This window comes from Falco punctatus (assembly GCF_963210335.1).
Source record: "Falco punctatus genome assembly, chromosome: 9".
Taxonomy (NCBI): domain Eukaryota; kingdom Metazoa; phylum Chordata; class Aves; order Falconiformes; family Falconidae; genus Falco; species Falco punctatus.
Window position 1 is genome coordinate 43,336,911 of NC_137589.1, and position 20,706 is coordinate 43,357,616.

The 20,706-nt window shown below is 38.2% G+C and overlaps 1 protein-coding gene across 4 annotated transcripts in view; it reads left to right on the forward strand.

The window, feature by feature from the left end:
• DENND1A (DENN domain containing 1A) overlaps positions 1-20,706 on the forward strand; it is a 231,116-nt gene that overhangs the window by 89,917 nt on the left and 120,493 nt on the right. For all 4 annotated transcript variants that reach the window (XM_080402471.1, XM_080402472.1, XM_080402474.1 and 1 more), the window contains exons 6-8: positions 15,872-15,941; positions 17,087-17,167; positions 19,354-19,407. In XM_080402471.1, coding sequence (XP_080258597.1) covers positions 15,872-15,941; positions 17,087-17,167; positions 19,354-19,407 — 205 coding nt within the window. The remainder of the gene's footprint in view (positions 1-15,871; positions 15,942-17,086; positions 17,168-19,353; positions 19,408-20,706) is intronic.

Below are 20,706 nucleotides of genomic sequence, written 5' to 3' on the forward strand. Positions count from 1 at the left end.
GCTGCCACTGTGTAGCCAAGGGAAGCTTGTTCTAAAGCACTGTTGCACAGTGGTGATAAGAAAAAGCATTATTGTAGCTCTCAAGTTCAAAATTGTGTAATAGAGAAATGTGTACTCCAGTTAAGCTCTTAATGTGTTTCCCTTCTTGCTATTTCTTGCTTTCTGTTGACCCTGAGAAGGAAGTGAAGCTCTCTCAGCGTAAGCCTCCTTGCACGCTTCTCTTGCCCGTACTGCCCGGGCTAAATCGTGCCGTGGTGTCAGGAGCCATGCGAGAGCTAGGGGTCGTAGAGCGGAGACCAGGAGGGCCAGGGAAGGAACGTGAATATGGAAATGCTTTAATGCACACAGCAACACGTTTGGGGATGTTGCATTCTGGTGGATGTTAACAAGGAGGTGATGTGCCCTGAGCTTTCAAATCTGCAGGCATAGATTAATGCTGTCCAGAATGAGCTGTTTCCAGATCTGGGCTATTATCAACTTTTCCAGTTCTGGTAAAAGCAGAATTCTTGCTCAGATTACAGTTATCTAAACACTTCTGTTCCTCTGTCTTTAAAGTTTGTATTCTTAAAGAAAACCTGTGAATTTATTTGTACAGCTCCATGAGTTATAGCAGTCCTGGCATTGCAAGCTTTTTTCTGTGCAGACTTTACCATCTTCACCTAGGAATGCTTGGGATGTAAAGGATTCAGTATTTTTCCCCAAAGGTAGCAATAAACCATGCACAGACTTTCACAGATCATCTTGGTCATAATATTTACAGGAAAGTTAGAAGTCAGTTGAACTAGGAGAAGGCTCCAGAGTGTGACTCACATTCACACTAACTACAGGCCTAAGAGGCTGGATGAATCCTCCTGAAAGGGTGCGTGTTTCACGTCATTAGCTATAGTGAAACCTACTTGAGATCTAGGCAGTTTTTCTAGTTTAAAGGTGTTACTATTTTGTCTCACCTGTGGAGTCCAAAGCACAAATAGTCTGTGCTGTATATTTTAACATATGACAATTTATTTAATCTAGTAAGGTAATATTGCAACTATTCCAGGCCTCAGACATTTAGAACCTAGAACCCTAAATAGTTCCCTTGCGGGAGGAAGGGATGCGTTATTGTGTTTTTTTGTTTCTCCTTTTAGTAGAAATTTTCACTTGCTGACTCTGAAAACTATAATGAGATGTGCAGGGGCAAGGAAAAGAAACTTCTGGTGTCCTAGACTGAGTTTACCTCAGCTTTGAGTTACTCCGTACATTTCCTGAAGCTGTTGACTGTATAAACCAATGCAGGGCTCTTACCCAAGAGTCGCTTCTCTGCTGACAGTCCTTTTTTCTTGTTTCATCACAGTCTGCTGCCTGCTGCTTTTAATCGTAGCGGTAGTAAAATTGGGGATCTGAGTTCATGGATGTTGTGTTCATGGAAGCGCAGTGAGAGGCACAAATATGTTACCATCTGAGCACTGCTATAGTGTAGCAGAGCATTCTGGTTGGAAACTTTGTATTATTACAAAAAATAATAATGAAGGGCAAAATTAATAGCATAAGGAATCTGTGCAGAAGGGAGAAATGAATCCTCATGATGGTTTTAGGAAAGAGCTAGAGGTAAGGATAGACAAATAAGATGCATCATTGAGACATGGGTTGAAGAAGTAAGGTAGACCAGTTAGGATTTTAGCTGTCGTTTAAAATATTCCATGCATGATTTTTGGTCTTCTTTTCCCTCCCCCGTTATAACTCAGGATAATTCTTGCCAAAATAACTAACTTTTTTAAAAAAACCAAAACCTCTCTCCTTTATAAGACCAGAGATTAGATTTCAGATGGAAATTAGATTTCAGGTAGAACAGTTGCTGTCATGTAATAGGCCTGGGTTGGAACTGTCAATTTATTTAACTGAACAAACTTCAGGTAATTTTTATAGCTGTTGGCAAGTTCCATTCATTCTGAATGTTCCCTCTTGGAGTAAAAATTCCGATACTGGTGTAGTGAAAGTATCAGTTCTCTGCTATTGTCTTGCTGTTTTGGTTTTGTTGTTGTTTTTGGTATGCCTCTAGGTAACGTAGAGTTCTCACCCCCAGTTTAGCGACGTGATCTTGCACCATTGGAGTGTCTTGACAGAACCTGTGAAAATGTGAAATAAGAACAGTATTTGCTTTCAGAGTATAACAAGTAAATACTCAATATAATCTTAGTTATGACTTAGAACTATTTGATGTCTCTTAACGCTATTCTTCTCGGAGACCTAGGATCCCTTAAAACAACACCCCCCACACCATTCCTTCTCATCCCTCTACGTTAACAGTCCAGGGCAATGCTAATTTAACTGACTTAGTGAATTTAAAGAATAGTGAAGGTGTGTCAAGGTAGTGTATTGCAGATTTTGCCAAAACTTTCATCTTGACTGCAAGTCAAAACACTTTTGTAAAATACTAATGAGAAGGATCACAATAGAAAATGTCAAGTGTTTAGTCGTACTAATGTGTTGCTGCTGGTGGAATTGGATAAAGCTAAGAATACTGTATTCTAGTCCAACTAGTTCACTGGTCTTGCCTATTGACCAGAAACCAATTTTACTTAATTAATTAGGGCTTCATGTCATACCTTCTTTAGTTGCTGAACAACTGTAACAGAAGTAATTAAATTATGTCACTTTTTATTACCTTTGGCTTTGGCCGATTGGCTTGGAAACTTCCATTTTAGTGTGAATACAGAATGAATTAGCGCATCACCTTGGGGGAAACCCAGTTCCCTGGCATCAAAAAAGTAGGGAGGAAGTAGTTCAATACGAGATGGATAGATCTTCTCTTCCACAAATGGATCAATTTTGGGTTGCTGTCTGAAGGCTTACAAAATGCATCTGTCAGGAATGAGACCATCCTGTACTTGCTGACAGATGTATACAACACTTCCCCCAATCAGATTACATGGCAACTTCCTTCTTCAAAAATCAAGATGTGGCAGGAGCCCTCAGGTTATGCAGTGGTAATTGGAGAAGCGGGGGCTGTTCTGAGAGGTAGAACTGCTGAGAAAAGCTGCATGAGTTGACTCCTGCATATTGTTTCAATAGAAAATGTGATTCAGCCACACTGTAGTAATAGGAGAAAAGCTTTATATGGATTCGTAGAGGCAGTTTTATCTGGATTGTGCATGGATCTGAAAGAAAAACCTTAATTTGTAACCCTGGCTGTTTCAAAACATGCTTGATAAGGGACAGATCTTCCTCCAAATTATACAAGACAAGTGTTATTGACCTAACAGTAAATTACCTTCATGTATTTCAGAATTAATCAGTGTTGGTCCACCAGCTCAGAGTACAAAATGATTGTTGGCAATCTCCTATTTTAATAATTTTCTTAAACTGATTGTTAGACAAGAAGTCTTATAAATAAAAATTTTGCCCTTTAGCCTGTTAAAAGGCCAGAGAGTCTTCTTTGTTAATTTGTGTGTCACATTTTCAGGAAGTCTGTTCATCAGGTTCATCGGTGGTGTTTCTGTAGGTGAAGAGTCAAGTACTAGCATTTCATACGCTTATTTTTACATCTAAATATATTTGTTGTGAATCCTAAAACCATTGTACACTGTAGTCATAGACAACCTGAAATCAAATATCAGACTCTTTACGGTCTTCAGTTGAAGGACTGCATTCACATCTTGTATTACAGGTGCTTATTTGCTGTAAGTAAAGTGATTCTTATGTTACTGGCCCAGTTTCTTGCATTCCCAAATTATGAATACCAAGTACCACCACAGCACTGAGAAAATACTGAATTCCTTGCTTGGCTCCTTCAGATGAGTTTTTGCGTTTAACTTCTGTGACTTACTACTGACTGACTTTGTCAGTACCTAACTTTGCTTGTTTATTAGGAGACATGCATACTACCACTGAGCATGTGACAACTACTTCACAGTAATGAAGTTCCCTCTCTGTGCAAGGGAGCTATAAAAGTCCTTGCTGCACTTAAGATTGTTTCTTGTTGATAGGAAACAAAAGTGGTTTGAAGAATATTACAGAAGAGGGGTACACGTAATTGATTTCTTCTCTCTCTGTTACTGAAATAGTCTCATTCCCTTCACCCATTTTCTCTGCAAAGAAAATTTACCAAAATGCAAAGAGTCAACGTAGTACCTTAGAATACTGTCTTATGAACACACAGAAGTATAAAGCTGCATTATCCAGCTTTGCTGCTTTGGTTTTGGAATGGTTTAATGCTATCTGTTGAAAAAACAGGTAAGTCTGGGTTTATCAGTTTTCCTCAGTATAAATCTCCCCTGTATATTCAGAAATGGAATATTTGCTGTCTTGCTCCTAAAATGTTTGCCTCTTACTAAAACTTGTCTTGTTTTTATTGGTGTGATTCTCCAAGCTTTTTCTGAATCCACTTATGGTGCTGATCTATGAGACTGAGATATTTACCATGTGGCATGCTTTTTTAGTAAGTAGATACTACTTTCTATGGCTCAGAGGGCAATTAATTCTCTCTCATGTGGCACTGTAATTAGCCAGTGAAAACCTTAGCCTTCCTTCTGTGACTTAGCTAATTGATACTTACCTTCCTTTAATATTGATCTGACAGTTCTGATTATTCCACTGTAAATATAATTTTGTGTCCTAGTGAGTTGTTCTTTCCCAGAGATGGGCATTGGTCCTGGATGAGGCTGGTTGCTCTGGAGGTAGAGTGTGTTGGCCTGTTGGGAGTCACTTACCCTCTGAACCTGTTACAGTAATGGTGTGGATGGCTTTTGAGCTATATTTATTATACTCAGAGTTTTGGGGACTCAAGCTTTTTTTTTTTTCTCTCTCCTTAGCTTTTGGCATAGGTTGATGTCTAATGACTAATTCAAAATACATGGGTAGAAAAAACCCCTCTGGTTCAAGGGTAAAAGGCCCTGGGAGAGACAGAGATTGCAGAAAACACCTGCTCAGCTCCAGCTTTCCAATATGTGGCAAATGAGCAAAAGTCCTTACCAGCCTTTCAGTGTGGCTCTTGAACATAGAGGTGTGTAAAGTTTTTCTTCTCTATGGGAATTAATTGGCATTACAGATTGTGGTACAAAAGATGTCAAAATTCCGTGGCTTTCGGAGCTCACTACAGCAGTGTGCTGGAGCACATTGTGCATGTTGCTGATAGGGAGCACATTTGATTTATAACAAAAAGTTTGTAATTCTACTGAAATTTCAGCTGAAACTTAGTACTAGAGGGCATAGCTTAAGAAGCACATACGATTGGAGTCTGTAATGAAAAGGAGCTGTTTCTCTCTGGTCAAGGAAAAAGGGTTAATTTGCATTGGGATGAAAAGGCTGTTCAGGATCTACTATTTCAACCTGTGATAGACTTAACAGTAGTCTTTGATCCCCAAATGAAATGTGATGGATTTCAACTGATGCCAGATGTCTCAAACCTAGTGGGATCTCTGATTGTCTGCCACATCTAGAATTCTCTCTTCCAGCACTTTCATGTGTGCTTTTAAACATGGTTTGAGAAGAGAGATTCCTTGACAAGCTAAGCCTTTGGAATCCTTTCTCTGTATTGTCACTTCAGTGGTGATCTTTAGGCTCTCATGCTGTCTAAAGCATCCTACTTTTTTGAAGTCAAGCCTCATGTGCCAAACCACTCTACTTCCTAACTGATTTTACTAAGGTCCAGGAAATTTAGTCCCAGTGTAATCTGTAACTTTTCTCAGTTTAAGGCAGTTCTCTGCCCTCTTCTTATTTGTTAATTAGAGCATTTTTTTTGCTGCCCAAGTAAAAACATTGTTCAGTGTATTCCTGTTGACAATAAGTGGAATGTAATTGTTGTCTTTTTGAACTCCAAGGCTGTCTTTTTGCATTTCATAAACCTCATAAACTATCAAACGCTTCAGTATACTCATCTTCTCACCAAGTGTACTTTTGTGGGATATTCTTTGCTTGTGGTTTTAATAAGTATAAAGATATAATTGTCAGTGTTTGCCTTGTAAATGCAAACTTTTTTCCTTCATGTACCTTTCTTTCATGTCGCTACTTCAGTCCCTTGCTCTCCTGTGTGCTTGAGAAGTTTCTTTCTTGGTCTTAAAATAAAAAAATTCCCAAAGGTTTACAACATTCTCTTCTGAAAAGGAGCAGGAGACCTTATGATTGTGTTTGGGAGTTCATGGGGCTTCCCATTTAATTTTACATATACTAAAAAAAAACTTTTTTTTTTTTTTTTTTCATTTCTTAAGATAATGTATTTGATCTTTTAGAGTTAATCATCCTAGCATGCTAAATTTGAGAGGAGGTATACCTGGTCGGACATGCTTATGTTGGCTGGGTACAGTAAAGAACTGCAGCTTTCTACTCCATTAAAGCCTTGTGTAGTAGGGCTTGCACTGTTGTAAAGCTGATCAAATTGCACAGTTCTTTTCTTCTGTCATCAGCCTGTGCCCCAGGCTTTAGAGATGTATGCACTCTCCAAAATCTACTTACAGTTTTGCATTTTGTTTCAGCAGACCCTAGGTTCTGTCGTTTAAATGAATTCTTTTCTCCGTGTGGACTGACAGAACTGTCACTTGGCAAGTTTTCCCAATATAATGAATAACTTGTGTGTTAGAAGTTAAAAATCTTTGATTTTTAAAAAGGAGTGATCTACCAGAGGGAAAGCAGAAGGCCCCCAATAACAGACCAGACCTTGAAGATACTTTTGACATAAATTAAACACCAAACATTCTATCATAAAATTTAATAAGCTTTCTTAAATTTTGCAGTGATAGGTAATCCACAAAAAAAAAGCTTGACTATTGAAGATACTTAAAATTTTGTGCATTCTAAATTATGCCTATACTTATGTGTCAATGAATGTACAGTTTCTTTGTACAGAATATAGGATGTTAATGTATGGACCTGTAAGCCGAAAGGTGTGGTATTCCTATTTTCCAGTCTGGAGCGTGATGCTCCAGGTTCTTAAAACACAGATTCTTTTTGTATAAAATGGCTTTCTGTGAAAGTCCAAGGCATGTTTTTCACAGAAAAGCTGTTTCTTTTTCAGACTGTAAAATTATGTTCTTTTCTTCCTTCACAGTGTTCCTGTGAGAAGCAGGGGAGGTTGCTGTGTGCTGGGTTGATAGATGCTTCACGATGTTGCATACTGTAATGCTAAAGTTCTTCTGAATTAGTTTTATTTACATAAATTCCACAGTGCAGCTGCAGTGGACTTCACCCCCCCCGCCTCCCCCTCCGCCCCCCAAGGTTTTAGAGTGACCACAAAGAAGCCGAGACAGGGTGACAGCTTTGTCAAACTCGGGCTTCAGTTCCATTTGTGCTGTCCCAATTAGATGTTTGCATACTAACAAAAGGCACTTGGAATGGTTATCTCAAGCTGCCCTTGCACTTCTTAGCTTGACTAAAATGTAAAATTGTTACATCCTAAATATCTTTGTTACAGTTTTCTGGCTTTGTGTGTTAAAGAGTGTCTGCAGCTCCTGTGAGCTGTCTTTTGTGAGAGATGCTGCTGCCGGCTCTCGAAAGCCACTGTAGCTGTTTGGGGAGCAGGAGGGGTTCGACAGTGGCATTAAGTGAACTCGGGAGTTGTCATGTCAGTGAGACTTGCTTTATCTGCTTATACTTGGTCACACTGGGTAGAAAAATAGGAAAGGGAATGTTTTAATTGACTTTTATTATTAATACTCAGTGGCAAGTCACCGAAGTAAGCACTTTCTGTTGACAATTCCATAGTATTAAGATGGTCCGTAAGATGAGATGTGCATGTGCCTTGTGAGCCAGTTCCGTGGGGTTAAATACTTCTAAAATATGTATATGGGTCACGTGCTTAAGCTACAGAACTTTTAACTGAATCTCATGGAATCGTGGAAAGATCACTCATGGGTAATAATCAAAGGGAAGTTTATAAAAAAATGGAGAAAATGCAAAATGGAAAGAAATCCTATGAGAGCAAGAAAAGGAAAAGATTTGGATGGCTTTCTACAGTGGCAGAGGCACTCACAATGGTTTTGAGGTCTAATACAGACACAGAACTTTGAAATAAAAAGAAATAAAAGCTGATGTTCAAAAAGACTCTTGGCTGATCCTGTGGAAGGTAAGCCTGCATCTCATCAACATGCACAGATGTTGCTATGGAGATTTGTGGGTATGTGTGTATGTGTTTAAGCTTACAAGTGTGAGAATGTGTCAATAGACTGAGTCTAGAAGAGAGAATAATGATGTACTGAGTTCCGTAAGGTGTAGGGGAAGACACTGGGACACATAAATGGCTGAAATGGGAATTTAGCCTACGGAAATTCCCAAATGAGCCCAGAGATGCCTTGGTTCTTTCAAATGCATTTTGTAAAAATGCTGGAAACATTGGGTGGGGGAAGTAAAGGGAGGTGGGGAAAAATTAAAGTAATGGTGTATTACTGCAAGGAAAACAGGCATATGAAGACTCGTCTCTCTTTTGAGGGGAGAAGAAGATTCTTTTTAAAAACACATAATTAAGACATTTGACTTAGTCTTAGCTGTTAATAAAGGTGCAATTTAAAAACAATTAAAACCTGGGAATTGACATTTTTAATGAAGGGAAGGAAAAAGTGTTTTTATGACTGTGCCTTTGCTGTTTAAAGTGGTGTCTGCATAAACATGGTGACTGACAAACATAACTTAGCTCATCATCAGAATCTGCAGTCACCATTATTAATTTAAATAGAACATGATTGCTAACATTAGGAATAATGCTGTCCAAGAGGAATATCAGTAGTTACCAGGTGCAGGAGGATGGAAAGAAGCAGTATTACTTTTAAGTATAAATTGCAGAGTGTTATCTTTAAATGCAAGAAGCCTTAAGATAACTGGTCTCCAAGAGACTGTAAATTTTGATTCATTTTCTGTACTCTCTTTCTTTCAAACATGGTGGTAGTGGGATTGTCCACAGAGATGCCTTCTGAATTCCAGATGCAAGGATCTATCATTTGTCCTGCAGGTATTATCAAGTACCTTGAGTCAGAAAACTTATGTTCTGCTTCACCAGGAATGTTCATTGGGTCAATACATGGAAATTAATAATAATAGTAGCAGTAATAATAGTAATAAACTCCATCTCTTTTCAATTTTCTGAGTCTTACCTGAGATTTTGCTCTTGCCCGTTACTCTCCTGGAGGATTTCCATTTTGGAACAGTGATGTTGCTTGGAGTGGGTGTGGAGAATGCACTTCTATTGATACAAGTCACTCAGATCATACGAGTGAGACCATGCAAGAAAAGGTGTTTCACTCATTAGACCAACACTTTGACGCATGAAACCCTGCTGGGCTTCGTAGTGATTTCACTGCCACAACTAAGTACTAGGTCATCTATGTTTTGAATTAATTATTCAGAGTCCATAAACTGAAGCACCAGTGTATTTTATTGATACATGCACAAGTCATGCTGGCAGAAAAAATACTTGGCCTGAATTTCCTCTTCGTTACAGTTTTGTCAATCAGGAGTATTTTCAGTGAAGTTAGTGATGATGCATGCTATGGTTTATATAAGAGCCAAGCTCATTATTGACAGAATTAAGTATTCTAGGCCACTGTAGATTATTGTACTGAGGAAAAGGTCAAGATTCAGGAACTCTCGAATCCAATCCTGGCTAATACAGACAGATTTTGTAAGCCTGTCACTACAGAGAAGTATGCCCATCTGTAAAATGGAAATGACTGTTCTGTTTTGCATGGGAGATGGCAGTTGGTTATGCTGTTATCAAAATATATAGTATGTGTTATAAATAAATACATGTTAAAAATTCTACTTATGATCCATGTGAATGGAAGGAATAAAAGTTGTGTGTGCTTACAGCTTAGTCTATTAGGAGATGCTACGTTAAATATGTTGTTAGACTAGTTATTTAGTCTCATTAATTTCAAAGGACAAAGATGTATGCACAAAAATGTCATTCTGCCTATATATGGACTGGAAGTCATTTTAGTACTCTGTAGAAATTGTGTGAACTAAAGTGGTGCTTGTGTTTGTAGGGTTCAGTTACCAAAGGTACCACAGTTGCCTTTCCAGAAGTGTTTGCTGTGCTTTTTCATGGTGTCAGCACACCAGTAAAATTGAATACTGGAGCTGTCAATGTTAAAAATGAGTTTTATGAACAGTTGCTGTGGTAATTAGAAAATCTTTATCAATAATTTTTAAAGGTACCCCTTGCCACTGGGGTTTTCTGCTACTGTACCGGAACACGTAGCATTTTTTCTGTCAAAGTTCTCAATACGCTTTCAAACTCTGTAGTGCTCCATGGGAGTTTGCTTTGCTGAGCTTAGCTTTCACCGTGTTCTTGCCCACTTCAGTTATCTTGCTGTCTCTTCCTCCTTCACGGTTCTCTGTTACCGCTAACACTGGAAAATCTCTGCCTTTTTAAGTTGACTTTATTGGAGATTTAACTTACTAACAGTAAGTAAAATTCCTAGTTCCATACCATGTTTGCCTGTTTTCCCAGCCTCTCTACACTTGACCTTGGCTGTACATGGTATTTGTGAGATAGCTACGGTGATTTAGAGTGGTGTGTGCTGTAACTTATGACTCTCCTTCATTCTAATGAGCGCTCAAAAAATATCAAAAGAGATGATAATGGTGAATTTTTCACATTTCAAACAGAGTGTATTTATTATCCAAACCTCTGTTCATTAGTAGTCTCTCAGAACTGGATAAGAAACAGCTGTTTTTTCTTGAGGAAGGCACCTTTTAATTGATGCCCGTGTAGATATGCTGCTTAAAGATTTCTCCGGTGCTGTTCTTAGAGGTGTTGCATTTTCTTACTCACTCTTGGGCAATTCCATTTGACTAAATTAGTTGCATGTCTTTACATCTAGGCAGTTGCCTATCATCTTGGTTTTGTATATACTTTGTTGGCTTTTGTTTTTACTGGAAGGCAATCTTTATATTCTGATGGAGATAAACCATTAGCTCTTACGTGTTGGTGCAGCTTGAAGTCCCATAACTTATTATCAATGAGCACTTCATTTTACATAGGAAAGTAGCCAAAGAACTGTCCTAAAATTATGAAGCGTGATCCTTAAATCTAACAGCAACCTAAGGTGTTTTCAAAGGGCAAAGTTTACCTTCATTTGAAATCCAAAATTGGGTAACTGCACGGTACGCTGGATACAAGAGCAGTGCAGTGAAATCTGTAGTGCCTTCATGTATAGTTTTTGCCGCAGGCTATCTTATATTTTTGACTGTAGATACTGAAAATTTTATTTCCAAAATTGCCTATGACAAACAGGCTAAAAGAAGGCTTGGACTAGTAGTAGATTAAAACAAGGCATCATTTTTTGGTGTGCTATTGTGGCCTTTCTGCTTTATATCCATAGGTACTGTTTGCCCTGGCTAAATTTAAAGTGTTACTTTCAATTAATGTTCCCTAGCGTGAGGGGGAAGTAGATTGTAAACAATGCTAATAATCGATGTTTTTTAAAAGCTTTATGTATTGTGTTTAATGAGAATAGAAGGATCCTGAAAATCCACTTTTCTGCCTAGTTTCATTGCATTTGGCAACTTAGTATCACTAAAGGAAGCTCTATTGCATCGTCTCTTACTGCATCCCTCTTGCTGGGGAATGACAGTAAGTGCACGTATGTGTGTGTACACGCATGATGTGTGTTGAGTATATATATGTGCATATAAATGCAGTTGCTTTATTTCAAAAAGTGTCAGCTTAATGTTCTCCAATTTCAGTCGCAGTCCTTTCTGGAGGTCAGAAAACGTGACCTCACATGTGCTGCTGTGATAGAGTAGTTTTTTCCTTTCAAACGTTAAAGCGCACAAGTGGATTAATATGTTGAAAAATTCAAAGCTAAATTGACTGCAGTACAGCATTTTCATCTGTGTAGCAGCTAATATTGGGTGATGACATTTTCTGTTCAGTGTAACGTTTGAAGTATAGATTGGACTTGTGAGAGCAGGGCTGGCTGGCGAGTTGTACCTTTTGCAGCTGTCGTGCGCTGGTCATCTGCGTCCTCCTCCTTCCCCAGCCCCTTCACTTGCTGTGGCGTCGGGTGCATGGGCTCTGCTCCCTGCCAGCCTGCTCTGGGAGACGTGACCCTCTGCCCAACGGCAAACACCCTACCCGGGATGGCTGGGGTTTGTTAGCATGCTAATTTGCTGCTTTTTATACCTTTCCTGTTGTCTCAACCTGGCCTGTCAGTTGTTGGTTTTGCACCACTGTTCTTTAAACACTACATTTTGGAAACATTTGTATTTACAAGCTGCAGTGCAGCACTGTTGTCTTAACGTTTTGACTGACCCTAATTGCTATGACACATGTAACTAATGATGTTTTGTACTTTCAAGGAGTGCACTAAAAAGGTGATGACATATGAGTTACTGAATAAGGTACTGTGCAACTTGTGCAGTAGAGTTTGTGCAGACCTTATGGAGCATAATAAGCAGTTTTCCTGTGCTCGTACTTGTTTCCCGTCAGACTGGCCTGTCTCCAGCACCGGGGCTGCATCGCACGCTGAGGGTTCAGAGGGAGAGAAAAGCGGCGTGCTAAACCCATTTCTCAGCTTGAGGAAGCCTAATTTGATTAGGCTTTGGTTTGATTCTTGTGACTTGTGGCAAATATATCACTATATGTGTGTGAGAAAACTGAAAATGGGTGTAAAATTAAAAAGAATTAGAATCTCAGATTGCCCTTTTATTTTTGTTTACTCTTCAACCACGGTCTGATTTATGCTTGTTGGAGCCTTTGAACTTCAGCTCCCTTGAAAAATCTCTAGTCTATTGCTTTTTTGATGTTGCTTGAAGGGGGTTGGGGGTGTGTGCGCGGGTGCATGCGCTCACATGCTATGGTGCTCTGGGCAATTTCACTCCAGAGCGCTTCCCTTCCTTTGTTTAACCTATGACCTGTGAAAACAAGAGTTAATCAAAAGTTCTAAGGTAGCTAAGAGGAAGGGGAAGTGTTTGGTTACAAATTAAATATGAGCAAGTCATAAGCCATAAATCTTCAGTAGTGCTACCAGTTGTGCTATTTAAGTTGCATGTGGTACAGAAAGTTTTTGGTTATAAATCCACCCTCCGTTTCTTTTGGAGGGGGTGTTTAAAGGCTGCCTCGAGGATTTGCTTTTTTTAAGAAAAAAATCCACATATTTTCTTTTTTCCTTTTGGCAGAGATCTAGAAACAAATTCAGATAACTATATTTCTTGACTACCACCCCACACACCCCCCCACCCCACCCCCCCCAGTTTTAACTGGTCACAGTTTGGTCTAATAAAAGCAGAACTGCTTGGAGTAGTAAACACGTGGAATAAGTGATGAAGTAAAAGTATCAAAGATGGCAGGATAAATTAGTTTTCTAATGCATCCAAAGCTTTCAGGGTGAGAAGGATCCTGAATTCTGCAGTGGCAAAGGAGGGAGGTGAAGACTGAAGTGAGATGACCTACGTAATTTACGCAGTTCTGTGGAAGGTTTGTTTGGTTCATCTTGTCTTGAGCAAGAGCTACACAGATCCCTGTGTGTTGTATTGGGTTGTGTCTGCTTCAAATACCAGCTGATTTCCTCAACTTTGAAACTGTGAAGCTTCTCTCCTCAACATAGAAAGGTATTCTTAAAATAAGAAAAAGCAGCAGATATGATGAGATGCTAAACCATTATTTGGAAAATGTGGATTAAAATAAGGAAGACTTAAAGGACAATCATGAAGTTCATTATAAGATACTAGTGAAGAGAAAAGGGAAAGCTGACAAGGAGCGTGCAAGTATAACAAATATGGCTATACCTCCCCTTTTGTTGTATGGAGGGTTTGCTGATGTTTTGATATTGTGTGAATATGAGACTTTTGGGGCTATTTTTATTAGAATCACAGAAGCTGGTTTCTAGGTATTGAGCGAAAGAGTTGAAATGGGATTGGCTGGGGTAGTCTCATGGATAGAACCTACAGTTTTGTCATGTTTGGTGTATTGTGGTAATAAAGAAAACTCCCTTGAATCTGTAGTGGGATAAGGTTTAACTGTGAACAAACAGGCCCTCGACAGGACCCATAAGTAAATCTCTGAAGAAAGAGCACAACCTGGCCTTGGTTTCAGAGCCCAGCGTTGTCCCTGTTGGGTACACGCACCGCTCCTTGTGAACAGTGCTGGGAGTCCAGTCCGTCCTCACTCATCGCACTGGGGCTCAGAGTGAAGTGCAATTCCGGCAGGTAGAAGCTGAGGTGACTTGCTTTTGTTTATTGCTTTTATACTGATGCATACATGATAAACACAACAATATTTTAGAAGATTCTCATTTTAATTCTGTATGTGTAGTTTTGCAGCAAGGCCCCTGAGCAGTTAAGTAGAACTTTACACCTTCCTTGGAAAAAGTTTTGGGTTCAGGGAGCTTTCTGCCTTCTTGGTTTGCTGTCTCTTCAAACTCTTCTGATAGATGCCTTGCAAGGATTTGTTTACCAGGTTCTTAATCTCTACTTAGCAGATATGTTTTGAGAGGATTTCTTGTTACTCTTGTAATGGCTTTTAACTCTGCTGAAGTTTATTTAACTAGACAGAAAGAAAGAAACTTATCTTCTAACTAATCCTTCTTGATTGTTTACAATATAATGCCAAACTTAAATGCTGTTTAAAGTGGTAATTGTCTGTCTTTCTGCTCTATTCTAATACATAGTTTGCAAAGATGCTTAGAGTATATTAATTTAAATGATAATACTGTCATATAACACAAAAAGTTAAGTTGCTTATCGGTATATTTTGATAAGCTACTTACATTTTACAGTAGCATTTGCAGGCTTCAAACAAATGTTCGTGATGGAGAGCCATTCGCTTTATCTGTCTCGTATATAGCTTCTCACTTCATTTATTACTAAAAGCTGTACAGTTAGGAACCGTGGGGCACTCAATTCTTTATAGTTGTCAGGATGTAGTCATATTTTATAAAAACTTTAAATCCTGTCTAACTATATCAAAATAGAATCCATTTGCTTCAGAAAGCATCTGTGATTAAAAGAAGAATCAGTTTGTGCGTCACACAAACTTGCTTTCCTATCTGCTGCAGCTGAGGAGAAGTTCCTTGCTGGTATTGGAGCTGAAAAAGGAATTGAAATGAAGAACTGTGTCATGAAAATAGGGCACAGAGTCGTACCAAAGCATACCGTAGTGAAAAGTAACGTCTTAGCTGTCTGTCTTACTTTGTGGAATGCAAATGTAATGTAAATGAAAAAAGATGTGGTTTTTCAGCATGTTTGTCTTTTAGTTTTGTTTCTTTATTTCTTTTGTAAGTTGAGTGCAGTTTTGCTGAAGGTAAAGTTTCTATTTGACCTAACTAAGGGCTGGGCTTAATACAATGATGGAACAGATTTGACAACAGTTAAAAAAATGAGATACTGGTTATGCAGTTTAAAAAATGCAGTTGTCTCATGATTCAGACCAAAATAACTGTCTTCAATCTACTAGGACTCTCAGCAGCTGTACAGATTCAGATACAGGCATTCAACACATACTTTGGGAAATAGTTATAATTAAAAATGTTCCACCGTACGTGAACATCAGTGTGGATTTATCTTACAGGTTAAAACCTTCCATTGGATTTGTATGTTTGTTACTGACAGGGTGAGAGGGAAGGTGAACTCCCAGCACTCACCTGCCTGACAGTGAAGTTTCTTTACAGCTGGTGCTACATTTGATGCTTGGTGCCTACAGGTGGGTGGAAATGCTGGGGATGAGTAAATACTGAAGCTCAGTCCTCAAAAGAAAGGGATGCTTCAACCTTCTGGTAGTGTTCGCCTTCAAATGGAAGGTCTGATGTGGCTTTCCTAACAGATATTTATAAAGTGTCATGTCCAGTGGAGGCTGTTGTTAGGATGCATCTGTACAGCAAAGGCCAGCAATCTTGAATTTATTAACTGAGATTTAGCAAGTTAAACGTATGCTTTTTCTTTTTTTTTTCTTTTTTTTGTTTTTTAGTTACCTCCCGTGGTTTGAAGTCTTTTATAAGCTGCTCAATATCTTGGCAGATTATTCAGCAAAAGGACAGGTATTATTCTAAAGTACTAACTCTTCTTTTCCCTGCCCCAATATCAAATGTGGGAGTGAGGATGAAAACAAGCTGTTTTAAGAAGTGCTTATATCAGAGGTGACCATGTGAATTATTGATCTGTATGGTGCAGTAATACAGAAGATCATATTCAGCCAAGCTGAAAGCTTGGCAAGTACCTTTGAAAAGTAAATATGCTTTTAAATTATTTTTGGGAAAAGATAAGGGTCAAGAATGTGACTGTGGCTCCAGCATAAGTTATTAGTTTCTCTGCAGTCGCCCATACTGTGCAGGCTTTTTGATTACCTGAACTGTATTCAGCATATCCGTGCAATTCCTGTATTGCAGTTTCATGAGTCTTTGATAGATATCTTGTCCAAGTTTACTTGTCCCGTAAAGTAAGTGCAGAACCAAGCTTACTGATGCAAAATACTTACCCACATAGCATCATCTAGCCTAAGCCCTTCAGATGCGTTTTGCTTTTAAAGCAAAACAAAGACAATTCAGTCTAAAGATAGTGGAAAAAATGTGAACTAAACCCTTAAAATTTGGTTGTAGGTTTTAAAATGATGATTCATGATACAGAGAAAACACATCTATGATTGCAATACCTAGCCTAGTTGCATGTGCTTAAAATATTGCGAGTATAATCTTCCCAGTTAGTTTGCTGCTTTGATTTATTACCATTTAGTGGTAAAAATTGTATTTTGCATTTATCAAAATCATTTGCGTTTGAGGTAGAATCACTTAAGATCACATCTTCATCTAAAATGGTTTAAATACATTTGGCTTTACCCTCAGCTAGTGAGTTGTTACAAAAAATTTGCAGTGAAAACTGGCTTGCTCTGAGTTGAGTAACTGTGTAGCGCATAGGTTGGTGACCCAGTATGTTGCAGAAATATATAGAAATACATACAAAAAAAGTATTCTAAAAAAATCAAGTTATAAACCCCAACTGTCAGAGGAAACTACACTTATTTCTGTTCATAGTCTAATGTATAAATCTATTTCATATTTCTCATGCAAATTCTCTAAGCCCCCCATTCCACCAACATTACGCTTGCCCTTCCATCTTGGAGTTGTAGCAATACCTACTTAGTATTTCTTTTTTGTGTGTGTGTTTGTGTCCCTCTTTCTTATTTCAGGATAGTCAAAGGAGTGAGCTCCTAGAAACATTTCATAAACTTACCATCCCTGAGCCAGGAACCTCTGTTCATCTTGGAGTGGTAAGTGAAGTGGGAGAGATGTAAACGAAGGTGTTTAATTTTCATTACATATCATAATAGAGGAATGTCAAAAGCAATTCTCCTTTTTGTAACTTCGTACACAGATGGTGTTTTCTTGTGAGGACGCAGAGCTGTGAAATTCCCCTTTTCACATGTGGGGCCTCTGTTTCCCTTTCCTTAACCTCAAATGTCTTTGAAATGCTGTTCTTTGGTTGGAGGAAGATTGTGTATATTCCCCATGGAAATTTCTCACCATATCGTCTGTGACCTGCGAGAGGTCACAGAGCAGCAACATGACATTTATTGCCCACACTTCCCCAGAACTCCTATATCTGGCAAGTATGCAAGGGGGACAAGACTGGGAAGCAAACAGTCACGTACCTGTCATGGCAGCCTTTTGAGTATTAACTGTTTATCACATTTTCTGATTCCTTCTTCTTTTCCTCCCCCCAAGAAAAAAACTTGCACAAAAAAGGATTTATTTCATTTTTATATCTTGTGAGAAAATTAATCAAAGAACACTGAAGGAATAGATGTGGGGTTTTATTGATGGGATTGTATTTTGAATTTAGTCTTTTGGGGGTTTTGTCTTCAAATTTGTTTTTGCAGAACAATCTTGTGTTCCAGCCTGTAGTGAAAAAACACTGAAGATGCACGTTACTGCAGTTGCCAATTAGTCATTTAGAGTTCACATGGAAACTAGCGGTGTGTGCAGCCACAGTTCTCCCTCTCATTTCCTTTACTCTTTCTTCTAAAGTACTTTTTGGCAACAAGCAGCTTACTCTCATCACTTCACCCTGTAATGTCAGTCGACAGGTAACAGTTGTTTGGCCTTGCTAGGTCACCAGCTGGCAGTAGAAATGTCCCAGTCCTCTTGAGGCTAGCTCTTTTATCAACAGCATCTCTGTTTAGGGGACGAGCTGTCTCAAAAGGCAATGATCAGTTGGGATATTTCGGTTTTTTCATACCAGTGGTTTCAAGGAATGCTGCCGATCTCCCCTTGTCTCAGACATTTCATGGGTGATGAAGCAAGAAAGGATATAAAAAAGCAGCCAAGGGACTGTTAGCTGTGGTGTCTTTATGCATTTTATTTTGGCTGTTTACAAGTGTATTTTGGGGTCAGGGTGAGTTTCCTATATGATACAGTTGCGTATGCTATTCCTGTATCTTTGCCTTGCATCTTTTCAACTAAACTAAAACAGTGATATATCAAAAAGCAAAAATTGTGTTTATATGTCTAGTGTCTATATTCAGTGTAACTGTTATACCCGCTTGCTATTTCGGGTTATAGACTGTTGAGGAAGCACTGAAATGTCTGAGATGTATATGCAAGAAAATTGTGCCAATTGTGGAACTATGCCAAGTATATAACAGCCTTAAAAGCTTCATTAAGTAATTAATAAGTAGCCCTAAGACAAATCGTGAAAGTCTTAAAAATACTATAAATTGTATACAACATTGATTTACAAAAGCAGTTTAGTTGCATTCTCTTTTCCTTTCCCAAAGCCCTAACTAAGAATCATGCAAGTCATGCGTGATCAGATTGGGAACTAGAGTGAACTTGGCCTCTTGGAATGCAGACAATTAAAAAAACATAACAGTATAATGGATTATGAAATTGCAAGGCCAGTGTAGTCTTTCAAAATGTGTTATTTAAGGCGTATAAAAATGACCTAGAACTTAAGCAATATTTTCAGGTAAGTCGGATCAAAACTTCAGGACACTTTTCTCAGTAAATTTCCATTAACTTCACCATCATCTTGAATGAAACTTCCTGCTGCTGCAAGTCGGAGAAGGACCTGCTTGCTGCTGTTTCCTGTAGTCCGTCATGCAACCTGCAGTGGGCTGTGAAAGATGGCTTGAATTATAGGCTGCCTTGGAGTTTCCTTGGCATGTGTCATACATTGTGTGAGTCTGTCTATATCAGCGTCTCTGAAGAACAACAAAAAAAAGTAATCTAACTTTTCAGGAACATTTGATACTTTCTATTTTAATGCATTTCATATTGCATGTGTGATCTGAGAATCCATGCTTTTGAAATCCATGACAAAGAAGACATGCTGGTAGTTGGTAACAAATGTTCTGTCATTTTTACTTAGTTGAGCAACTGCTATTACTAATACCAAGCAATAAATTTAGATTGCTTTTGACAATATTGCAATAATCAATTTTTGCTCTTTTTTTAGCACTCTTACTTTACTGTGCCTGACATCAGGGAGCTTCCTAGTATACCTGAAAATGTGAGTACTCTAGAGGACTGTGCACTTCACCATTTCTATTTAATGTCAGCAGCAAAATAGATAACAATTGTTACTTCTGTTTGGCCTACTAATAGATTATATTCTGTAAAATATTGCTGGATGTTGAAGTGAACTTTAGGTGGTTAATTTATAATAAGTATTGGGCAGAAAATGTTATGTTGCTAACTGCAGGATTACATGACTAACAGGCCTTTTGAAGTACAACATAACAGTAGAATTTAATGTTTGCCATTTCAATTAAGAGAAGATACCAAATGAACAGGAAATTGACAGCATAATCATCTTAAGCTGTAAGTCAAGATATTTATTTTAAAAAATATAAAGCTTTTATTAATATCACCACTCTGTTATTACTTGCTGTTAACATTCCATGATTTCTTGGCTCTGATAAGTGAGGGAACTTGAAATACACATATATAGTTTTAGTCTTCACAAAGTTGGGAAAGAACAGTGATTTGGTAACAGTGTGTAACAGTGTGGTGGTGTTTCAGACCACAATCATGGAGTTAATTTGTGTGAAAACTTGCTCACTACAATAAGTCTATGAAATTCTTGAAACTAATCCTAAGGCAGCTTTATGATTGTCATTTGAATGAGTGCTGCAGGAGTCATCCTTTACGTAAAAATGCAGAATTATGGTAGAAAGGAATTTTATCCACTTCACCAAGACTTTATGTCAAAAAGAAGAAAAGAATCTGTTGAGGTATTTCATCTTTACAGATAATTTGAATCAGGGTTTGTTTTCTTCTCATAAGTTCTGAAGAACTGCTGTTTTAAAAGAAACTTAATAATTTCACAACTAAAGAAGCAATTGGTTTTTCTTCTGCATCCAGACTGACATTTCCTTCTCCCCTTGCTCTCACTGTTCACATAATTTTATTGTTTTCTTGATGTGTGAGACTTAAGGACAACATGAAACTAAAGCTAAAAACTAAACTTGGGAAGTAGTTGTTGGAACCTGCTGGAGAGATAACATACTGGTTTGAAATGACTATTGTTTGAAAAAATGTTTCAATATTTTTTATTCATTAAAGTGTTACGGCTACTTATTAAGTGAAGGCAAGAATAAAATCTTGATAGTACCTTCAGTGTAAGAGTTTGATGTTCAAACATCCATATTGCTGGTATTTAAGGAAGATCAAATACCACTTTGGTATTAATTTGCCTCATTCTTTAAGATGCTGTGAGGATTCAGATACCATATATCCTTACATAAAGCATTTTGTTTAAGTTCAAATGAATATCTAGGGCCTTTGCTTTAAAGGTATAGTATTGGCT